We start from the raw sequence: 24,211 nt of genomic DNA on the forward strand, positions 1-24,211 counted from the left end.
GTAATGATGAATACCTAGTGATATGATTGTTATATGTTCATCTTCCAAAATGTGAAATAACTGAAACTATATTTGTTCATGGGCAAAAACTTCAGTCATTAGTTTCCATTGAAAGTTACTGCAAGTAAACTAAAGTAAGTAGATTAAAGCAAGCTCATACGCCAAATTGCTAATGTCAACAAACAATGTTTTGTCAGGCGGAATGGGGCTCAAGGGGATGGGGCCCGTGGACAGGGAGAGCAATAGTGGGTGAAAACAATCATAATAGTCAGTGTACATTTGTGAAGATGAAACTGGTGGCTGAAGGAGATGGGTGGGTTAAGAAAGACTGGAGGGGGAGAATGTTGTCAGGGATGACACCGATCAGGATGCATTGCACCTGTAAATTGATATATTCAATTGAGATCAGTTTTGTACAACTAAAGGTAATTTAAACAAAGAAAAAGAGGTAGTCATTTATTTCCACACATTGATCAATTCCGTGATTATACTTGCACTTAGAAAAGTCTCCAAAGTATAAATTAAGTATTAAGTAGGACGTATATGCTTCCAAGAGAAAAGAATTTTGGGCCAAGAATTTGGAAAATCCTGTTCTGTCAGAATGTTGCATCAATGTTGTGAAATGAAAACCTGTCCTAGGCAGAGCCATGGGAACATCGTCTTTTATCACTGCTCTGCTCAGCTTTCCTGGAGCAGTCAAAGGACCCTGGGGAGAGCAGAAGGCCTGGCTTCAGCCTTTCCTGCCAAACGCTCCCAGCAGTCTGTGTACCTATGCGACGCTGTGGCCCCAGGAGCCATCAAGAAACAAGAAGGCCAGATGTAATAGACACACCGAGAGGCCTAGATTTCCTTGCAATGGTACTTGGAGTCACTGGAGATTTTTTATGGCAGGAGGATGGAAGAATGAGGAGCAACATAATTACAGGTTGACTCCAAATGAGGATGGGAATGCCAAGGACCTAGCATAGTTAAAACAGTTCTGAAGAAAGACCAGGATGGAGTGTTCTTACTACATGACTTGAAGATCTGTTGTGAAGCTACTCAAGATCATGTGGTATTGGTATGAGTAAAGACAAACAGATCAGAACAAATAGAATAGAATGTAGAGCCCTGAAGGAAAGACCAGTTTATTTTTGTTTTTTTTTTAATTTAAATTTATTGTCAAGGTGATGTACAGAGGGGTTATAGTTACATATGTAAGGCAGTGAGTACTTTTCTAGTCAAACTTGTTATCTCCTCCCTCATTTTTCTCCGACCTTCCCTCCTCCCCACCCCCCAAATTGTATAGCTGTACTCATGAGTTAAAATGGCCACAGGTGGTGGTTATTAATGACAAAACTATACACTTGCATTTGCAGTACACATTCCAAGGATGAACTATAGATAAAACTGTGAACAGTTAGAGATTCTAAAGGGATTTTCCCACCTTGAGGGTTTAGGTTTGGCTGACACTCAGCGGTTGGTTTCAGGCCAGGCAAGGTTTGTGTGTTGACTGGAGGAAGATGACTTTCACCAATGTCATCTGGCGGGAAATTTTCAGGTTGATGTTCACTGCTGTCTGGGGACAGGACTGGCAGTACAAAGTAGAGCCGGATCCGCGAGGAAGGCAGAGTAAGGACACTCAGAGTCCTTCCTGGTGGGGTGCGGTGGGCGAGGGGCAGGACACTCAGGAAAGGAATCTGAAGACCTTTAGCCCTTTCAGCTTTCTTTAGCCCTTGCTCTGCCTCTGAAGGGATGACCCTGGTTGGACCAGTCACTTGACCTCTCTGACCCTGGGCTTTTCCATCTCGTAGGCAGGGGCAAGGTTGTGGTAATGCTTTCTGTAACATGGGACACTTGGGCTCGCAGAAACTCTGGAGATACCTGCTACCGTTGTTTTTTATGACTTGTTGGAGACTGACTCCAGCGTGAGCCCAAGCTGGCGCGGCACAGTGGTTTATGCGCCAGCCTAGAGATAGCGCAAGGAATAATCAATACAAGATGCATTGCGTTGGGGCTCTGATGAGCATCATATATCTCGACAGTTTTCTATTTAATGGAATTAATAATGCTTGAACAAAACCTTGTAAAAACCTATGGGAGGAGAAAATATGGAGTGTATTTGGAGAGAGAGCTTAAGCCAATGTGGAGACTTGAGAATCATCCAAAGAAGGTTGTGTGTACCATCCTGTTGTTGACGGGGATGTATTCACATACATGGACATTAGTGCACAGGGACATCTGTGTACACGGATATGCCAACCACTTTCATGTATGTATATATATGTACATGCATGAACACATGTATATGTACCCAAGCCATACACAGTTAGACATGTATACATGTCCATCCAGGTATATGCGTACATGCAATGTGCATACATATACACAGATGTATATGTATGTAATGTGTACATGGGTAGACATGCACATACTGTAAGAATCTACAAACAAATCGATGTACAGACATGTACACGCATGTGTATGTCTACATATACATGAACAGAAGGGACAAGTTGGCCAAGTCTCAGAAGAGATTGGTCAGTGAGGAAAACTAGCACTAATTTCGACAATCAACCATCCATTTGCCTACTTACAGGGCTATCATCTTCTCCAGAAGTATGGGTTATTTCTGACTTTTTATAAGACAGTGACAGTGTCTTTTCTCCCAATTTCTGGCTTGTTGAGAAGGGTGTGCATGTAGTTTGGGTGCTATGGGTGTTTGGTACAGCGAGAGAGAATTGAACCATAAAGGATGACCAGGATATTCTAGTTTTTAAATTATTAAACTTCAGATATGGCCACTACTTCGAAAAGTGAAGAGTGTGGCTTTTCTGTGTCTGAAACGTTCCCAGGCCTTTGCACCCTTTACACCCTGCCCTCCTCCTCAGGACTGTGGCCTGGACACTGGTCGGTGGGCCAGGGTAGGATCTCACCTAGGCTGGGCTTGCAGAGGGCTTGGAACGTCTAAGGCACAGGCTGGGGAAAGCCAAACAAAGCCTGAGAGGTGTCCGTCGGGGAGTGGTCCGCCTTCTATCGTATTGAAGTAAGGAGGCTGAGTCTAAGCAGTGTGCCTTGGAGCAACATGCCTTGTCCTTACAGCTGTCTTGGTGCCTAGCTAGGTGGAGGGGGGCTTTCCACATAGCTCTGGGAAGCTCTAGAGGTGGTAGAGGACATTCTTTGGACTACAAGTGTCCTGAGTTGTTAAGCTCCAGGCAAGTCTTACTTCATTTTGATAACGGACCCCCGATTTCCCGATTGTGTTCTTATCTGATAGGCTTTCTTATATTGAACTCCTTTATTAGGTCTAAGTGGCTTCCTCTGATTTTCTCTGCTTAGGTATAACACTTTTGTTAGGATAAATTTCTCACATCTTATGTGGTTTTGGGGTCTACATAAGGTTTGTGCTAGCTCCATTCATGGCTGCTGATCATTGTGACAAGAGTCTACCAGCAGTCCACTGGCTCTCCAATAAAGACTCCCAATTTGCCCTCTTAAGTGGTGGCCTCTCTGTTTCTCACAATCAAATTCCCTTCCAACAGTATACACAAAGAATCTGTAAGTACTACACGTACATGGTCAGAGACTTAAAGGCCACAGACGATGCCTACTTTAGTAGAAGGGATTATTTCTTAAGTTAAAATTAGTTTATATTGTAAAAAGTAACATGTATGAATTACTTTTTAGAAAGTAGATTTCCTCCTTTCAGCTTCCTTCCTTCTTCCTTCTCCTCCTCCTGCTCCTCCTGCTCCTCCTGCTCCTCCTGCTCCTCCTGCTCCTCCTCCTCCTCCTCCTCCTCCTCCTCCTCCTCCTCCTCCTCCTCCTCCTCCTCCTCCTCCTCCTCCTCCTCTTTCTCCTCCTCCTCCATGCTAGTACTGAGGCTTGGACTCAGGGCCAGGATGCTCTCCTAATTTAGCTTTTTCACTCAAAGCTGGCATCCTATTATTTGAGCCACAGCTTTACTTCTGGCTTTTTGCTGGTTACTTGGAGAAAAGAGCCTTGTGGATTTTTCTGCCCATATTGGTTTTGAACCGTCGTCCTCAGATCTCAGCCTCCTAAGTAGCTAGGACTAGAGGTGAGAGCCACCAGCACTTGGGTACAACGTATGAATTGTGGAGGTCACAAAGCCATCAGGAAATCTTACTATTCCGTCTGTTATGTTTTCAGGCAGAGAGATCCAAGAACTTTGTCAGCCGAAGCCTTGCCATAGGAGAAGTTGTCACCATTGCAGACGTGGCCACAAGTGTGAAGGTGAGAGACGCCAGGCACCCCACCCTGAAGGAGCTCAGACTCGCTCTGCATGGCCAAGAGCGGAAGCGTTTATTCTCTGTTCATTGCAACAGGTGTCTGTAAATGAACCATTCGTCATCCTGCTTTCCCCCTTTTCTATTATCCCAAATCCTGATTTCTTATTGTTCATTACTTTTTTAAATAGAGTTTTATAGAGTTCCATTACTTTTTTATACAGATTTTTATATAGTTTATATTGACTTTGCATTGATTGGTCATTTTCATTTACTTTTATACATAAAACAGTATTGTAATTATCCAGGCATGGACTCTTTCCTCCATCCTGGGTAGGTTGGCTGTGTCTTTCAAAGAGTAGGATTATCAGTGAGATGAGACAGACCTCTCTGTCTCTCTGTGTCTGTCTCTCTCTCAGAAATACTGAAGGGTCCTGGCTTGGAATTAGGATACCAGTGTGTGCTAGACTATTTCCTGCCCTCATGCTCCTGCCTTCCTTCTCTTCAGCAAGCTTCCGGAGGGCTGTAGCCATGGTAACATCTCAGAGTGTGTCAGTGCTCCAGGTGGAGAGCCCTGTCTTCATGTCTCCAGGTCTTATACTGAGCCCAGTAGACAGAGTTACATGGAGAAGGAAGGAAACCAGGAAGGAAGGAAGGGTGGCCTAGGGTTTAAAGTGAATACAAGAAGCATTTCAGTGTACGACCTTTATTTAGATTCTGTTTGAGACAGAAAACCAAGTTGTCAGCTGGAGAAATTTGAACAGTGGGCATTTAGAATACTAGAGAAATTGATGTTGTATTTTTAGATGGGATAATGGCTTTAGGGTTACGTTTTCATAGTTTTTATCTTTTACAGATATGTAGGAAATATGTAGTGATGAAATGATACTATATCTGGAGTAAATTTCAAGATAACCTGAGATTTTCTTGAAAACCCAGGACATAGGAAAGGAAAGTGAATGGTCATGGGGGAGATGAAGCAAAATGGGTCAGGAGCTAGACAAGACTGAGATCATTATACTTGTCTGTTTGCCTGAAATTATCTGTAATATAACTTTACTTTGTGAAAACTGGTTCTTTAAAACGCTTCTCTCTTGTTCTCTTGCTCAAAACCTTTTCCCAGTATGTTTAGAAAACCCCTACAAAACTTGATTTGGTCCTTGCCTGGTTGGGCCTGGCCCATCTCTCCGGAGCCTCTCTGTTCCAAATTCAATCCTATGTGAGCTCTGACCTTCTGCTTGTTTCCAAGGCCCATTGTTGGACCTTTGTCTTTCTCCTCTTTCACCTGGCTGACACCTGTCCTTCTTCAGTTTCCAGCTGAAGTGTTCTTTATTCAGTAAGCCCCCCTCAAGCTTGTGATTTGAATCCCTTCCTTTACTCATTGTCATCTACTTTTGTATGTGTCATCTGCTTTCGTTTACTGTCATAGCATACTGTAGACCCATTGGCATCTAGGTATAGTGTATATCCACAATGGACTACTACTCTGCCACTGGAAAGAATGAGGCCCTACTACACGCTACAAGATGGGTGAACCTGGAGGGCATCATGTTAAATGAAAGGATACATGAAAGGATACATTCTCCTTGAACCCACTTGAAGTATATAAAATAGGCAGATTCAGAGACAGAAGGAACATTAGAGGTTCCTGGAGGCTGGGAGAAGGGTGCATGGGGAGCTGTTGTTATACAGGCACAGAGCTTCTGTTTGGAATGATGAGGAAGATTTAGGAATAGAAGTGATGGTTGCACGGTCTTGTGAATGCACTTGGTACCACTGGGCAAAGACCAAGCTTAATTCATTATGAACTCTGCTTCGTCACACATTACAGGAGAATTTTTTTCCAGAGCTTAAAAACTCCAGGCCATTGGAGAAACCTGCGCATCGGGCTTGTCTGCATTCATCCCAGAGCACACGCTGCCTTTTCTGTTGGTAGTAGAGAGCTGGGGACAGTTACCATGGGCTCTGAAGGAGTCAGGGGGGCTCCCCAGGTTTCCCTGACAATGTGAGAGCAGCTGGTGTCCCTGGCTTGCACATGACCTGAGGAGGGTCGGCACCATCCGCTTCGTGAAAGGGGCTTGAGCCCCTTTTCCCTTTCCCTCCAGGTCTGTGTTTATCAAGAGGCCTCGCATTTCTACAGAGTTCTACTCATGAAGTCAGGTCGGCTCTCAGTGTGACCCACAGTGATGGGGTGGGGACCACAGAAAGGTCCCACGGAAAAGACAACTTCCTGTGCTAGGGCCTTCGAATCCCCTTTCCAACTTGGAAACCAGCCCCGGGTCTTCTGCCAAAACATAAGTGCAATTTGGAAGGACGCTGAGACTGAGAAAACCACACAGTACTTCCTTCTGTCCTTCCCCACAACCGCTCTCATTTCCTTTCTCCTTACTTGATTCTTCTTGCTATCTGTCCCTCCTGCTGGGCTATTCTAACAAAATACTATAGACTTAGGGCCTAAACAGCAAAAGTTTATGTTTCCACATTTCTGCACAGGTGATGATGGATCTCACTGGCTGTGGGGGCAAGATCACAGCAGCCTGGGCGCAGACTGTCTCTAGGACTTGTAGTCATGGACCTGGAAGGTTCTGTCCTTGGGTTCTTGTCTTCAAAGATAGTTCTGCAAATGCCCATTCAGAGGTTAGGTTCAGATTGAAGTTTCCAAGGCCTAACAGAAACTCTGTACCCCACCAAACAGGTAGCAGGAGCACGTCCAGGAGCCCTTCCTGTCTTCCAGGTCGTGGTTGCCCAGTACACTGAGGCAAAACCGCTCTGCCTTCCTGCTCCGGTGGAACAAACTTGTGGTCCAGTCATCATTTGGACATGAAGAGGTCCTGCCTGGGTTCCTCCCTCGGCCCCTCCAGTCCGCCCTAACTGAGGCTCTCAGCCCTTGGGCATTTCCGCTTGTGGTCTCCACAGGCTGCTGTCAGTCATTGCGGGCACACCTGGTATTGCAACTGTCCTCTTACTTCTCCAGATTAGGAAGAAAGGACAGAGATACCTTCCAAAATGAATAGTGCAAGCTGGGCTCTTGGTTCAATTAGGGGTTTTCATGACCTTGTCACTGCTTTTCCTAGTTTGTCTCAGAGCAAATGGGCCTCTGCATCCTGTCCTCTGAGGTCTACAGGCAGTGATGACAGTGTCCTTCCAGAAAGACATAGCTGTCCCTCTTCTGTCAGTGTCGGTGTCTCCTCCCTGGATCCTCTGCCTTCTCCTGGACACCTTCTCCAAGCTGCCCAATTGCCGTGAATGGTCCCTCGTTTACCTGGTGACTTGGGCTAAATGGCACCTCCTGCAGTCCCTGACTTCCTCTTCCTAGTCCAATTCACGAGCTAGGTCTCCAGAATCTGACCCGGGTCCTTCCACTTTTCTCATCATTGATTGCTGTAGTCTGAGCTGCCATTCCAGCCCATCTACGTGACTTCTTTTTCTGGCCGGGCTGCTATCCTTTCCACCTCTGCCCCCGGGAGGCACCTGCTAGAAGCCCATCTCACAAGCCCCAGGCTTTCGCCAGCACTTGACCCTTCTCCCCATTAGGCTATTTGCCACGTAGAGCATGTGGCTTTCACGAGGGAAAATTTCCACATTGGGCCGGACTCTGTGGCTTGGAGTCTCACACGTGCCATCTCTGTTAAGCAGGACAATTTCTTGCCCACTGACAGGCTCACTCATCCAGACCCAGGCTTCTAGGGATATATCTAGCGAATGAAAGTGTTCACACTGTGACCGAAACACTCCAGGCTTTCCTTTCCTCCAAGAAGAAAGCATTGAAAGCCTAGAAAGGGAATATTTTGTTTGAATACATTAGCCATCAGCCAAGGAGTTAGTCTGAGCAAAATATTATTTTTAAACTTGACTTCTAGGATGGTTTAGAGAAAAAAAATATGTACCATATGGATTGATTTTGTTTTTCCAAGCTGAATTAACGATGTAATTCTGAGAGAAATGTAAGTAGCCAGGGTGTTAACCGTCTTTCAGTATAACTTAGGATTCTCCAAATGAAGAGTACTTCCTGTGTCAGATATGATGAGAGGGCTTCTTCTAATCACCTACGACTTCCAGTGGCAGAGCGTTAGGTGACTGGAGCCGATGGAGTGCCATTCACGAAGTTGATACCAGCCTGACCTCTCATGTGGGGAGCAGGCGGTCACCCAATTGCCCGTGATCCAAGAAAAAAGTCCACTTTAAACTTGCCTGGTGGGGATTTATGCTTATCGTCGAAGAGTGCAGGGGTACAGCGGGCTTCAGTTGTGGGCCGTGACCTCTCTCTCCTCGTGACTGTCTCCACCTTCTTGGCCCATCTCCCACACCTTGGCTCCATTCACCGGTTCACAGTGATATGGCTGCCAGAAGCCCCAGGCCTTGGCTCCTCGAGAGTCTACACATGGACGCATCAACTTCTCTTTAGCACATGTCCTTGTAGCCAGTTCGAATGGACCCCTCCAGACCACGGTCCATTCCTGAAGCCATCCTTGTGAGCAGGAAGGTGAGCCAGCACAGTTGCTCCTGGGTCCCCCTCCATTCCAAAGCCCGAGACAAGGGAGACAGGGCCCCCATCACTCGTGAACTACGTGGACTCACTCCAGGGAAAGAGAGCTCCCCAGGGGACAGTTGGAGTTCTGTGGCTATGAGGGGAAGTCATGGTGACCTTCAGAGCAACACGTAACTGTGCGCTCGTGTCCTTCTGTCCTTGCAATCAGTGGCTTTTCTCCTTCTAAGTGATCCTATTCTGTATGCTCCTTCTCCTTCCTCTTTGGTCTTCTCCCTTCCCCTCCTCCTTTCTTCCTCATCAGCAACACTTTTCCAAGGATTTCAAGAGACCAGGTGAGTACCTGGCAGTTGACTGTCCTCGCTGAATCCCGTGGCAACCTTATGAAGCACTGTGAGGCACTAGGTAGCTCCACTTGGATCCTCAGACCCTTCTTCTTTCTCAGGATGTGGCCTTGGGCAAGTTGCTTCCATCTCTGAACCTCAGCACCCTCATATGTCAAGTGGGTATGACAATGTTTCACTCACAGAGTTGTGAGAATTATTGAGCGTGTGTGTGTGTGTGTGTGTGTGTGTGTGTGTGTGTGTGTACATAGTCATACCCAGCATTTACTCCACGTTAGAGATGAGGAAACTGAGGCTCTGTTGTTTGTTCAGGATCTCCAGCCAGGGGGTCAGTAACTGGGACTGAAGTCCAGGCTATTCACCGGCTCAATTTGCAGCATTGCTCTTTCCCATCAGCCTTCCTTGTTGCCGATTGGCTTTATTGGCAGGGTTCATCTGTGCAGGTAGTGGTCAGTCTCCTTCATGGATTGTCCCCATCAGGTGGCTTCATGACTTTTGCGTGTAAGCAACCAAGCTAAGACCTGAGAAGACAAGTTCAGTGCAGCTATTTGATGGTGTGAGCTGGGGAGCTGAAGATCCAGGCTCTGGGGAACTAGGGATGGCCTCTCTATCAGAGGGGCCCTTGATCTGTGTCTTCAGAGAGCAACTGGAACTTGCCAGGCAGTGAATGGCAAAGGCATAGAAACTTGTCTTTTGTAGGACTTAGGTAAAGTTCAAGGAGCTGAACAGCTGTTTCTTGAAAGGAGTTTAGCTGGTAGCTTTAAGAATAATTAAACTGTTGATTATTGCTAATAATAGTTTGTCTTGTCCCTATTTCTAGTGTGGAATACTATATTGGCTATTTGCTGGGACAATCCTGAATCTTGGAAGTCCAGAACATGTTACTAAGTGGTTGCCAGCACTCCAGGTATGGGCTAGTATCTTATTAGATAGTTTCGTCAGTGGAGAGCCTTAAGAACACATTGTAGTTAAATGTGAATATGTTTGAGGAGAAGGGAAAAAAGATATACTTTGGGTTAGCAAAGATGCTGTTCTGAATGAGAGCTTCAAGGTTATCTTTTGAAATGTTGTGTTGAGTCTGTCCTCAGACAATTTACTCTTTCATTTCTCACCAACATGATCTCCCCTAATGATCTCAGAGGGCCACCGTTAGAAACCCTCTGACCAGCTAATTCTCTTCTGTCATCTACTGAATCCAGGAGCAGAAATACACTGGGATGTTTGCAATGACTGAGAGGGGTCACGGGAGCAACGTGAAAAGGATTCAGACTGAAGCTACCTTTGACCTTGCTGCACAGGTGAGGATTCTGCTCCTTGTTTCCTGGTTCAGGGTAGTGGTGGCCCGGACAAACCGTACTACCATCCTTTCTGAGCCCAGCTTTGTATCCTTTGCCTGTGCTCTCTTGCTGGGGAGCTGAGATTAAGAATGTGCATCTAAACGTTTTAGTAGTGGTGGACACAAGCTCAGCTTTCCTGTGTAACATCACCGACGCTAATTCAGTCTTCTGAAACAAGCCCATGAGAGCGGCACGAGGACCGCCTTGTCGTCTTTCCTAACAGTAGCAGATGGATGATTGGAGCAAGTGTCTTTTTTGGTACTCTCCATCCCCATGGCAACACTCCCAGAGCTGGGGCTTCTTTATCAGTAGCCAGTTCTTCCATGCTGGCACAGTTGTCACTCAGTATAGACGGAGGGCGGGTTCCAGAAGCCCACATGCACAACCAAATCCATGGAAGCTCTGTGCTTGCACAGAGCCTTTCTTTGCACACCCTCCTGTATACTTTAGGTCATATCAGTATTACTTATATCCCTCATGCAGTGCAAATGCCATTTAAGTAGTTGCAAAACTATATTCTTTTTGTATGTGTGTGTCAGTCCTGGGACTTGAACTCAGGGCATGGACACTGCCCCTAAGCTTTTTTTGCTCAAGGCTAGCACTCTACCACTTGAACCACAGATCCACTTCTGGTTTTTTGGTGCTTCATTGGAGATAAGTATCTCATGGAGTTTCCTGCCCAGGCTGGTTTGAACTGTGATTCCCAGATCTCAGCCTCCTGATAAACTATATTCTTTAAGGAACAATGACAAGAAAAAGTGTCTGCAGATGTTCAGTATAAACTCAGTTAAAAGCAGTTTTAATATGAAGTTGTTTGAATCTAAGGACATTTATTATGCAGTGTTGTAACTGTGACTTGTACTAACACTGTACATGTCAACTCAAAAGTTTTACCAGCCATACTTTTTGACTTCTACTGTGTGCTGAATTATATTTTTCCTTCCCTTTTCTTTCTCTCGTTCTTTTCTTTTTCTCCTGTTATTCTTCACTTCTCTTTTTTCTTATTAATTAAATAAATATATTGGTCACTATGTTTTTCATATTGTGTTGGTGGTGTGGCTCAAGGGTAGAGCCACTGGGTTCAATACCCAGTACTACAAAAAAACCAAAAAACAAAGGGTCTAGATTGATTGCTCTGTCCACAATTGGCCCCAACCTGCAAGGGGAAAACTCTGCTATGTAATTTCTTAGAAGCTTTTCTCTCTCCCAATCCCTTTTGGCCACATCCCTGCCAACATCTGTTGCTATTTGTTTTCTTGATAATGGCCATTCAAACTGGGGTGAGGTGGAATCTCAATGTTGTTTTGACTTGCATTTATTTTATGGCCAGAGATGTTGCACATTCTTCAACATTCTTATTTTCTCTCCAGAGAAGTCTCTTTTTAATTCTTTAGCCCATTTATTAATGAGGTGGTTGTTTCTTTGAAGATTTGTTTGGGAGGGGTGTTTAATTTTTTGAGCTCTAGGTATATTTTTGACATGAGGCCCTTGTCTGTTGTAAAGCTAGTGAACATCTTCTCCCAATCTGTGGGCTTTCTGTCTATCTTGCTAGTTATGTTCTTTGCCATGCAGAAGCTCTGCAGTTTAATGAAATCCCATTTATCCAGCCTTTCTTTGATTTGTTGTGTTTCTGGGCCTTTAGGAAGTTTCGAGCTGTGTCAAGGAGTCCTAGTGTTCCCCCATCCCTTCCTGTAATCTTTTCAGGGTACCTGGTCTTACATTGAGGTCTTTGATCCACTTGGAATTGACTCTGGTGCCAGGTGATATATAAGAATCTAACTTCAATTTTCTACATGTGTATAGCCAATTCTGCCAGCACCATTTATCAAAAAGGCTGTCTTTCTTCTGTCTTATGATTTTGGCTCCCTTATCAAAGATTAGGTGGCCACAGGTCTGTGGGATCATGTCTGGGTCTTCAGTTCCATTACATTGGTCCTCAGGCCTGTTCATGTGCCAGTACGAAGCTGTTTTTATAACTACAGCTTTATAATAGAGTTCCTCTGGCACTGTTTTTCCTGCTAGGAATTGTTTTTGTTATTTGGGGTCTTCTATTATTCCACATGAATTTTTGAATTGTGTCTTCTGTTTCATTAAAGAATATTGTTGGGATATTGGTGGGTATTGCACTGAATTTTTCGATAGCTTTGGGCAGTATTGCCATTTTCACAATGTTAATCCTTCTAATCTAGGAGCATCGGGGGGGGGTTCCACTTACTTAAATCTGCTTTAATTTCCTTTTTTAGGGTTTTAAAGTTTTCATCATAGGGGTACAGATAATGGCATCACAGGGGCTGTGAGTTCTCCATTTATCCTTCATTTCCTCTGAGCTCGTCCTTGGGAATCTGTGACACTAGAATCTAGATTTTTGTCAGCAGGCTTTTTTTGTTTATGGATGCCCATTGGAGGTGTTTGATATTGAGAATGACAGAGCCGAGTGACACTTTGGTGTTAATTCTGTACAATGGCCATATCTGAACACCAACCATATGCCACAGTTGGCCTGCTGCATGGTGTTCTGCATTCTCTCCCACCAACTTGAGGGCAACTTGACATTAAGAGGTCTCTGTTAATTGAGCACCTCTGGGCTAAGCACTGAGCCAAGCACGCTACATTTAACATTGTGTTACATGCTTTGTGATTATATAGAAAGATATCGTCCCTTTTTAACAGAAGGGGGAACCGAGGCTCACATTGGTTAAGAAACTGGCTATCGCCATACAGTTCCCGGGTGAGTCGGAGGCACATGGGGAACTGCCCTTAACAGTGTATGTGTGGGCATGCACAGAGTACCGAGGCGGCTTCCTTGCCGCTGACGGCTTGCTGACATAACACATTTTGGGGTTTGGGCTGGCCATATTTTTTTTTTCTCCCAAGCTGTAGTATTGAGGTCACCTTGCCATCATTAATGCTGAGGAGAGATAAACCACACACAATTCTTATTTATTTGTTTCTTCTTACAATCATTCTCTCTCCCCCCAAAACAATTTCCTGTCTTGGTCCCATTGTCCCCAAACACCATAAATGATTTAACTACCTGGTGGGCCTTTGCAGCTGTTGCTTTCCAACAGGCATTGCAGAGTGGCAGTCATAATGAGGAGGAGGCTCTGCTGGGCATTGTGTCTCCCGTGGGGGTGGGAGAGAGGACAAGCCCATCACAGACTCACGCTGCTGAGAGCTGACACCGTGGGGACTGGATCTTTTCCCCCTCATTTGGTTCTTGTTCCCTCACCATTTCCCTTTGGAAACATTCAAGCATATCAAATGATCCCTCCCTCTCGCCTGGAGTTGCAAATCTTCTTCTGTGTTTTTGCTGTTGATTGTTTATTCGTTCTGGTGGGCTGATTTTGTTATTATTTGTAGAGGATCAGATGGCTAGTGGGATGGATAGTAAAGAGGTAAGATAGTTTTATAATCTTTACTAACTAGAAAAAAAAACCACAAATGAAGGTTATGAGTTCTCTAACCCAAGCCCCCTCCCTCTCGTTTTCAGTGCTTGCATTACTGACCATGCTGCTGGTCTTGGATAAATGATTGTGATGGCAACCAGCACACACGGTGTGTGTTATTTAGGTTCAGTTTCTACTCTCGCATTTTGGCTGATGCCAACTTTCTACACGGAATGTCTTGCCAGAAGTGACAAGCTTCCTTCTCAGGGTCTACCAGTGGCCCCTGCCCTCTTCTCGGCCTCACTAGAGCTTCTCTGCCAGGCCAGTGTGTTCTTGGCTCCTTCCTTTCCTCCCCTACAGGGTGAGCATGGCCGCCACCCTCAAAGTACCTCCTCTCTTTGAGAAGTCCGGGTTGGCCTGATAAGACAGGGGCAGCCTCTAGAGATTCTCTTAAAAAGATTCAGCTTGCCCCTGCAAGATTCTGAAAAGCCCTGGCACATATGAAAAGTTTCTCTGTACAAACAGATGCCAGTGAATGTTTTCTTAGACCTCAAGACTGTATTTCTTGGCCCAAAGGCAAGCACAGTCTATATACTTTATAATATGAAATCTGAGATAATCTTTGCAGGATCAATAGCTTGTTGGTTTACTTCGGCCACATCTTCAATATTGTCAACTCCAATTAAGCATGTGGCTCGGCTTTCTGCCTCTTCCCCTGGGTTCCTTGACATGTTGCAGGCACTCTGTACGCAGAGCTTGGCAGTATAGCCAGTCCCCCCCTCACACGTGTTTTAAGGGTAGCCCACGTGGCAAGTATGTGTAGGTAGGCAATAGAACAGTACAAGGTTGAGCTAGCTGGCTCTTCTGTGGTCTCTGAGATCTCCAGCACAATGTAGATGTATTTTCACCGTGTTTGTTGCATTGGACCAAGGAGTTGAAATGAGCCATCTGGAGGAAACACTCTGTGTCTCTGCTGTTTCTGTGTAGGAGTTTGTCATTGACACACCATGTGACAATGCCCAGAAGATGTACATTGGAAATGCCATGAATGGGAATTATGCAGCTGTCTTTGCCCAGCTCCTTATAAATGGAACATCTCAAGGTTTGTCAGCAACACAGAAAACTGAAAATTCTCTTCTCTGTTACTATATCCAGCACTCACAGTTTCCGGCCAGCACTTGCCACCCAACCCTGCTTGCCAAGGCTGTTTTATCTCTTGTCAAAAATTCGGTGCGGACTTTCACTCCTAAACAGACAGGATGATAGAATGTATCATTGCACGTTATTATTCACCGTCACATGCGGTGCAAACGTATGGCACTGAGTGAATCTGGGTTTGGGGAGCAAGTTGATTTTATTCCGCTTCAGGAGATGAGTAAGGGTTTGATCTGACGCTTGGACGGGGGAGTGAATGGGGCTGTCTGCTTCTTTCTTAGGGCCCCACTGTTTCATTGTTCCTGTTTGGGATGAACATGGAAGCTTGTACCCGGGAGTGACAGCTATGGATATGGGGTACAAAGAAGGTGAGTCCCCAGGTCACCCCTCCACTGTGCTCATGCGGCTCCTGCCTCTTCTCCACTGCAGCCTCAAGGATCCAATAGAGCTCACCTCAAAAAACAGTCCAAATTACCAGTTAGGGCTATGCGCGGGTCTCAGTTTCCCCCAGCTTCTGGAACTTCGTAGTCGTGAGGCAGTTCACCCTGCATCCTGTGGTGGGCTCTCAGAGGGCAGGCCGTGGCCCCCCACGTCCTCCTTTCTCCTTGGTGTTGAAGCCATGAATGTTCCTTCAGGGTTTACTCGGGGCGCAAGTCTGTGAGGTCTGTGTTCCACCAGTGGGGGCTTCTCTAGCAACGACCTGCCACTTCACAGTGGAAAAATCCCCACATTAAGGTGTCAGCAGAGTTGCTTCCTTCCAAGGGTGGGGAAGGAACCTTCTCCTTGGCTTATCAATGACACCTTCATGCGTACATGGCATTTTCCCTGTGTCTACCTGTCACCAAGCTTCCCCTTCTTTTAAGGACACCGACACTTACATGAGGGCCCAGTCTAGTGACCTCATTCTACCTTGATTCTGCCTGACAACGCTTCCTTCGAATGAGGTCATAGTTACAGATACAGGGGTTAGAACTCCAACATATGAACCCGGGATGAATTCCTTACAACCGTCGTGAGACCAGGCCAGGCTTGTGGCTCTCTTTGTTTAAGGTCAAGTCAAGTCAAAGAAAGGACTCTAGGAGTAAGAGGGAACAAAGCAGAGAAGAAAGAGTTGGGAAGGAAAGAGGGAGACGATCGGCTTGGTGGAGAGGATTGTCTCATCTTCTACTGACGTTAACCAACCCTGGCTGCAGGGATGGGCTGGCAGCAGGTGGATTTGGGGGAGTGTGAAATTCATGCTCTGGGGGTGACAGAGTCCCTGGCTGGCTCTGGCACCTTGAAATCATCTTGTGTGTTGATAGTTGTTGAGAGCAGAGGCAGCCTAGCTCTTCTGAAGTCATGCCAGACATCGAAAATGCTGGCATCTGCAGCGAGTCTGTTCTGGTTTCCTTCTCAGCTCTGAGTGTGTCCTTGTCCAGGGCTGATGTGCTGAAGAAAGACTTTTATGAAAGAAACATTTCGTTAAGATTAAGTCTCCCTCAGTCTCTACGAACAATAAGTAGACACCAGACTCTGGCAACAGGTGTCTTGAGGTTGTGGGTCAGGCAGACTTTTGTCCCTCCTGTCCCTCCTGTGTGCTTGTGGCCCCTTGTCTTTGTCTTGTGCCATTGGCTTTGGCTTTCACTAGTTCGTCCTAGGCTTGAGGAGGAAGCAGGGAAAGGAGAGGGAGTTGAGATTTGTGTCCTTGGGGAGAATACGTTGGCTTTCCTGCTCTCTGTGTCTTCAGCTTTCCATTCTTTCTGACACCTGGAACTCATCCTTTTGAAATCACGATCACTAAATGGGAGGTAGATGTGTCCCCACCAGGCCTTGAATCTGAGTCCCAGAGCACTCAGGCTACCAGAATGAGAGCACCTTGTCTTCCATTCTCATTGAGGAGAAGTGGGCTAGGTAGGCCGGGAAACTGAGCCCAGGAAACAAGCAATCTTCACTCATCAGCTCAAAGCAAAGAGCATCAAGCACTATGGACGTGAAAAAATGGGAATTGTATTTTAGAGAAGACAGGCCTGTGATATAACAGGGAAAGTATTTTGAATCCCTACTTCACATCATGTACAAAAATGTCTCCCACAGATTTTCCCTTTAGCTGCATTTCATTTCTTGTTTTCTTCAGGTCTGAATGGTGTGGACAATGGGATTTTAATATTTGACAAGGTTCGGATACCCAGGGAGAACCTGCTGGATAAGTGAGTAGTTTTCCCCTTGGTAGCTGGAGACCCTCGGGTAGTTTTTGTACACTAGGGTGGTTTGGGGGTCTCACCGATCACTGACCCAGGGGTTCTCCCCTCAGCTGCACCAACACGTTTATAGGCTAACTGGAAAAGATAAAGAAACGTGTATATGCATTTATATATATATTCAGAATGTTTGAAGGATTTTTCAGAATGTATAATTTCTGTTTAACTTTTGTAGCAAATGTTTTCAAGTATCATAAACACACGTAGGTATAATCAGCTTTGATGGCACCATAATACTCTGCTAGATAAATGGCCTGTGTTCTTTAATCAATCCCATATTTAGGTTGTTTGCTTTTATTTTATTTCTTTACTATTGTAAAATGACTAGTGTTATTACTTCTTTATGGGTGGCAAAAGTTAAGATACCACTTTCAGCTTGGGAGGCTGTGAAAGGCACTACTGTTTTAAGGTTCTCAGCGTCATCTTGCAGATCTCAGTAGTGAGGTCAAGATGAGGTCTCCAGTGAGGTGAAGGATTCTTTCTCAGGTGTGTTCCCAGGGAAGGAAGGCCAAGGTTAAATGGTGCACTTTACAGAGGCTAAAAGTATCAATTACCTTAGACGACATGTCAAGAGTACTTTCTATGCCCTATAAAAATCCTGAGTTACAGTCTCTGATAAAGGCAGCAATCAGGATAAAATAAATAGCTGTCTGTCTGGCTTCATATAGTTTATCTTTTTAATAATTCTCTTCTTTTATGTTGGCTGAAATTGTTGTCAACTGATAAAATGTGATAGTAGTGTCAAAAGTTTAAGATAATTGTGTAGGAAACAGACTTAGAATGGAGCAAATCGTGTTTGTTCCTTTCTCATGTAGATGGGTAGGAAATAGAACAGAAACAGCAAAAGCATATTTTGATTTATCCTGGGGACCCTCCCCACGCTACTCCCAGAGCCTACGAAAGCAGATTAGAGGACATCCAGCTTTCCTGACAGATGCTTGTACATTTCCCAGACACTTGCCACTGTCCTTTTCTGGGTCATGGGGAAGAGGGAGGAAAGCCACAGATAGAGCTTCCCACAGTCTACCCTCCTGATAAGGCCTCAGTGGCTTCCTTAGTCCTCTGGCAGAGGCTAGGCCAATGCTATTTACCCAGGGCACGGGAGATTAAGAAGTTGGATTTAATGGGGAAGAATTCTACATTGCTTGTAGAAGATATGGTGGTATATAGAATCTTTCTTTGATAAGCAACTATTGATTTTTAGCATCTTTTGATGTCTATTTAAGCTCCTGCCACCCAAAAGCAGCCCATGTAGACTAACATTGAAAACAGAGGTTTTGAGGTTTGAAGGAGGAATCCCACCTTTGGGGCTTGATTTATCATTTAATAAAAAGTGGGCCAAGGGCAGGTATTGGTAGCTCACGCCTGTAATCCTAACTACTCAAGAGGCTGAGATCTGAGGATCATGGTTCAAAGCCAATTCATGCAGGAAAACTGGGAGATTCTTGTCTCCAATTTAGCACCAAAAAAAGAAAACAAACAAACAACTGGAGTGGAGCTGTGGCTCAAGTGATAGAGATTGATAACCCTGAGTGCTAAAGCTCCCCTAGGAGCTGTTCCTACACGCGCACACACACACACACACACACAACAGGAGAGTAAACAGATCAATAATACAGATACAATACAATCCTTATCAGAAGTTCAGCTTTTTTGCAGAAATTAATGTACGAATAAATTAATATTTCTGTATTCATATGGAATTGTGAGAAATCCTTAATAACCCAAATAATGTTAAGCAACAGAGTAAGATGGTGTCCACTTGTGACTTAAAAATTCTTATGATTTAAAAACTTACTACAAAGCTACAGTGATCAAGATCACATGCTGGTTGCATAGGATAGATATTTAGATTATGGAATAAAGTGTTTAGAGCTAGGTTTTTTCATTTATGATCATGATGAATTACTCTAGAGTGGCAAGGAAATTTAGTGAAGAAATCATAGCCTTCAGTAAGTGATGCTGGGTAAACTAGACATCCATTATTAAATAAAGCACAAAGTCAGATCTCTACCTCACATCATGTACAAAAACTAACTCAAACTGATCATATGCTTAAACATAGGAACTAAAAGAATAGAACTCTTAGAAGAGACCGTTTGGTGTAAATTTTTATAATTTTGATTTAGGCAATTTCTTATTAAATGTGATACCACAAACACAACTATCGAAGAAATAGTAGGTAGATTGGACTTAATAAAAACTTAAAAAAAATTTGATGCAGCCAAGTACAGTATAACATAAACGAAAACCCACAGAGTAGAAGGAAATATTTGTAAATCAAACATATATCATAAAGGTAGGGGCTGGGGATATAGCCTAGTGGCAAGAGTGCCTGCCTCGGATACACGAGGCCCTAGGTTCGATTCCCCAGCACCACATATACAGAAAACGGCCAGAAGCGGCGCTGTGGCTCAAGTGGCAGAGTGCTAGCCTTGAGCAGGAAGAAGCCAGGGACAGTGCTCAGGCCCTGAGTCCAAGGCCCAGGACTGGCCAAAATAAATAAATAAATAAATAAATAAATAAATAAATAAATAAATAAATAAAGGTAAACCAAATATATCACAGGGTAGAATATCCAGAATATAAAATAATTATTACATCTAAACAACATCCCATATAATCCAATTAATGATGAACAAAATACTGGAATAGACTTCTCTCCAAAAAGATACTCAAATAGATATATACATGGAAATATTATCAATATCATTGTCATTATGAGTACACTAATAAAAGTCACAATGAAATATCATTCTGTACCTACTAAGATGGCTATAATAAAAAGAGACAGGTAATACCAAGTATTGGTGAGGATGTATAGAAATGAGAATCATCATAAAACAATGGTGGTGACATAAAGTGTTGCCACATATTGAGAAAACCATTTGTTGGTTCCTTCAAAGTTTATTAGATGGCTGGTGTTCATGTCTATAATCCTTGCTACTCAGGAGGCTGAGATCTGAGGACTGCAGTTCAAAACCAGCTCAGGCAGGAAAGTGTGTGAGTCTTATCTCCAATTAGCCACCAATAAAAATTGAACTGTGGCTCAAAGTGGTAGAGTGTTTACCTTGAGCCCCAATGCTCAGGTACAATACAGAGGCCCTGAGTTCAAGCCCCAGGACCAACACACACACAGAGTTTATCAGATGACCCAACAGTTCTACTCTGGTATATATAAAAACATTGTTCACAGATGGTAGAAAATATGTCCTCGTGTCTCTCTGTGTTGTCTGATGAGCTGCTGGTTGTTGTTGATGGAAACCCCGTTTTTCCCCTCCCATGAGTCAAGCTGTTCTCAGTATCTCCTGGGGAAGCATGTGTGGAGAAGATGTAGAAATCTATCTATGCACTTGTGTTTGTGCTAGAGTTTTGTGTGTGTGTGAGTGTGTGTGTGTGTGTGTGTGCTGGCACCGTATGTTTCTGCGGTTAAATGCCGCCTCTTTCTCCACCCTGGTGCCCCCCCTCCCGTAGGTTTGGCTCGGTGACTCCGGATGGACAGTACCACTCATCTATTAAGAACAAGAATGCAAGATTCAATGCCATGCTGGCAGCACTGGTGCCTTCGAGATTAGCGGTGGCCTTCCAGGCCATGGGCAGTATGAAGGTAATGGCTCTGGTTTAACTCACTTTACTCTTTATTCACTGCACAGTCTAGGAGTGGGTAACGATGTCAGAAGCAGAGATTCCCAAGCCATAGTTGGCACCGTGTGGCCAGGGGCAGTGGTCAACCGCTAGGGTGTGCCAGCTGACTTTATACACAGGACTTTTTCACACCCATTGGGTATGCCGTCCATTTGCATCTCAGGTGGTTGCCGCTGGTCCCAGTGAGTGGATCGTGGCCACAAGAGATGATCCAAGGAGATCGGAAGGCTCTGGACAAGGCCGTCTCCTAGAAAGTGTTGTCTTTGTCTTTGGGTCCTCTAGTCTTTGCATGAAGGGAAAGCCTGCTTTAAGCTCCACTGAGCTTGGCAGAGCTGGAAGGAAAATGTAGACTCCCCAGGAAAGTTTCTTGTGACCTGCGTCCAGCCTTTACACCAGGAAGGAATTAATTTCAGCCCGTGGACTTCAAGTTGCCATCGGCCTGTAGACATCTGAATGGTACAGAAATCCTTGACGCCTGCCGGGTCTGCCATGCTTCACGGGCGCGGGAACCTCGCAGCTCAGACTCTAGCCTGTGACCTTACACCTGTCAAGGCCCCACTCCCCTGCTTGCTTGGCGGTGGCTTTTGCAGTGGGGCCAGATGAATGTTTAGCTCTGAGCTCCCTCATCAGGAGTGGCTCTGCTGGTCTCTTGTCTGTAAAAATAAAAAAAAATCTCTCAGTCATGAGGTTTGAACTCAGGTCTCTGAGCTTTTTCACTCAAGCCTAGCACTCTACTACTTTGAGCCATAGCACCACTTCCAGTTTTCTGATGGTCAATTGGAGATAAGAATCCCATGGGCTCTTACCTGCCTGGGCTGGCTTCAAACCAGGATCCTCAGATCTTAGCCTCCTGAGTAGCTAGGATGACAGGTGTGGGCCACTGGCATCCACATCTGGGGGCCAGATGAATGGGGGCCCCAGAGGAGCTTGGTGGTAGAGCCCTAGTGTAGACCGTATCCATATACTGAGGAAAACAGGCTCTTCGCATCGAGGACTGAACCTGTCTCCGCCATCTTCAGGACCCTAGAAAGGGGCAGAAGGCGCGAAGCCAGCGGCTCCCAGAACTGCATCGAAAGGAAGGGATGGGAAGCCCATCCGCGGTTTCCCAAAGCCGTCGCAGCAGTGCCTGTGCAGTACGTCCCCTAAGCACAGCGGTCTTCAGACAGCCTCCTCTCGGGGGCAAGTGCGGGGCGTATCCCGGGCATGCTGAGTAGACAGAGGCCCCGAGGCCTCTGGGAAGCTCTGGGGGTGTCCTCACACCCCCTGCCAGCAGCCCTGTGCAGCTGTGGGGGGTGGGAGGGGCAGTGTGGACGGGGCAGGGGGCTTCCGGGAGAGACTGTTAAACACCGTTGTAGCTGGTGTCGCGTGGAGTGATTGCTCTAGGAGGGGAGACCCATGGGTGATTCTCCAAAGGTTTCCTCCATTTTGTTGAGTATTAGCCAGGGGCCAGCAAGCGTCTGCTGACCCTGACAGCCTTCGGGGCTGCATTGGATCCGTTCCTCGCCGGACGTCTGTCCTGCGTACTTTGTTCCTAGCAACACAGAGGCACGCGTGTGAGTCCCGAGCCCTGAGCCCCAGTCGCAAGCTCACATGACTGCGGTGGGGCCGTGGGCAGGTCCGTCCTGTTTAGGCCTCAGTTTCTCCCTTCTCTGCAGATGGAGCGGGCCTGACGTGGAAGGTGAGGCTTGAGCGAGGGGCTTCGTGTGGCACCGAGCCGGAGGCGTGGCTCACGGCCGTCCATAATGCAGTGGCTGTCACTGTGGTTGGATAGAAGCGGTGGCCAAGGAGCACCTGAGCTCTCCTGTTCACTGCCCGCAGTCCTGGCCTCCAGGCAAGGGCTCCGTCAAACCACACTAACCTGGGATTGGCATGTGCTCTGTCTATCCGGAAAGTTAGCTTTCTGTTCTGTAACAAAATACCTGAAGTGATCCACAGAACAAGAGGAAAGGGTTATTTTGGCTCACAACTCCAGAGGCTTTGGCTCAGAGTTCGTTGGCCCTGTGATGAGGCGGTGCATCATCCCAAGGAGCATGCGATAGAGGAAATGCTCACCTCCTAGCAGCAGGGGAGTGGGGAGGCAGGAAGGGGCTGTGGCCCCCAATGACCTCACTTCCTCCCATTAGGCCCCACCTCCTAGCGGTTCCGTGCCTTTCACTAGCACCATGGGCTGGAAACAGAGCTTCCAGGACATACATCTTTGGGGGACATTCCATGCCGAGGAAGATGGGGACCCGGCACCGGAGCTAGCGGAGATCAGACCCAGCTTGGTCCGTGCACTGTGTCACTCTGCCAGATAGAAACGCCATGGCTGTTTCTTCATTGTGAGCGTCTCCGGCAAGGATGGTCTTAGCAGTTTCTTGGCAGCTCCTCCGCTCCTACGGCTCAGACACTTGACATAGGTTTTTCCCAGCGAAACCCGAAGACTCCTTGGGTCTTCTGATCTTGCTGATGAGTGGAAAACCGGCTCCTTCTCTCCTCTGTACTTTCTTCATGTATTAGGCAGCTGTCACCCCGGCTCCGCGCGGTGACGTTCTCTCAAGGCCAAGCAGGCCTGGTCCTTTGAAACTTTGCCCAGATGTCTTATTTTTCGTGAGTACTTCTCATTTCCATGACATGCCTCAGTACTTTCAGACTTGCACTCAAAGGCATTCTGCGATAGCCACCCTCTATTTTCGTTATCCAGAAATGCCATGCCAAAGTAAATGCAGAAGGAAAGGGCTGCGTGGTGGCAGGGGGCGGGGAGAGGAAGCTGGGGGCACCTCCGTGAGGCAGAGGTAGAGAAATGGGAAGGGGGACGTGTCTGGAAGAGCTAGTCCAGCCTTTGGTTTTGATTCTGTTCACAGGGAAAGTATTTTAGCACACGAGAAGCACTCCTCGGGAGTCTCCCCAAGGGGAGACTGTCAGAGACCGGGTCCCCTGCCCGCGCGGTCTCATTTCTAATGATGCCCAGTGCGGCCGTGCGGCGGTGGGCGGGGGCCCCGAGAGCCCGGGTGCACTGCAGGGCGTCGTGCCCCCCGCCTCGTCACCCTCAGGGGATTGCCTCCTCGCCCCCTTATTTCTCCTCATTTTGGTGGTTCCCCGTACCACGCCTTGCTTGTGTGTGTGTGTGTGTGTGTGTGTGTGTGTGTCTTGGAGGATGCTGTGACATCTAGGATCTTACCCCACCTTGCGCATGGCAACTTCTCGCACCCGTGACTTCCCGAGAACGGTGTCAGCCTGCCCGCCTCCCCTCCGCCATCCCCCCTCAAAGCACGGCCGCCTCCCTCGCGGTGTTTGCAGAGCTCAGCACGGTGGCAGTCGCAGAGAGGGCATGGCGATCCACTCGTAAGTCACCCGTGGCCGCGTGATGAAGATGCAGCGGGATCACGGCGCTGGAGTCTGAGCTTGTGAGGCGTGGC

At 46.3% G+C, this 24,211-nt stretch overlaps 1 protein-coding gene across 1 annotated transcript in view; it reads left to right on the top strand.

Annotated features, from left to right (window-relative positions):
* Window positions 1-24,211, top strand: part of Acoxl (acyl-CoA oxidase like) — a 241,958-nt gene that overhangs the window by 21,460 nt on the left and 196,287 nt on the right. Inside the window, 8 exon segments of the mRNA XM_048353507.1 lie at window positions 1,475-1,479; window positions 4,151-4,230; window positions 9,874-9,960; window positions 10,253-10,351; window positions 14,764-14,878; window positions 15,213-15,299; window positions 17,045-17,117; window positions 20,643-20,775. Of these exon segments, the coding sequence (XP_048209464.1) occupies window positions 1,475-1,479; window positions 4,151-4,230; window positions 9,874-9,960; window positions 10,253-10,351; window positions 14,764-14,878; window positions 15,213-15,299; window positions 17,045-17,117; window positions 20,643-20,775 (679 nt within the window).

The sequence above is a fragment of the Perognathus longimembris genome, chromosome 8 (assembly GCF_023159225.1).
Source record: "Perognathus longimembris pacificus isolate PPM17 chromosome 8, ASM2315922v1, whole genome shotgun sequence".
NCBI classification, from domain to species: Eukaryota; Metazoa; Chordata; class Mammalia; order Rodentia; family Heteromyidae; genus Perognathus; species Perognathus longimembris.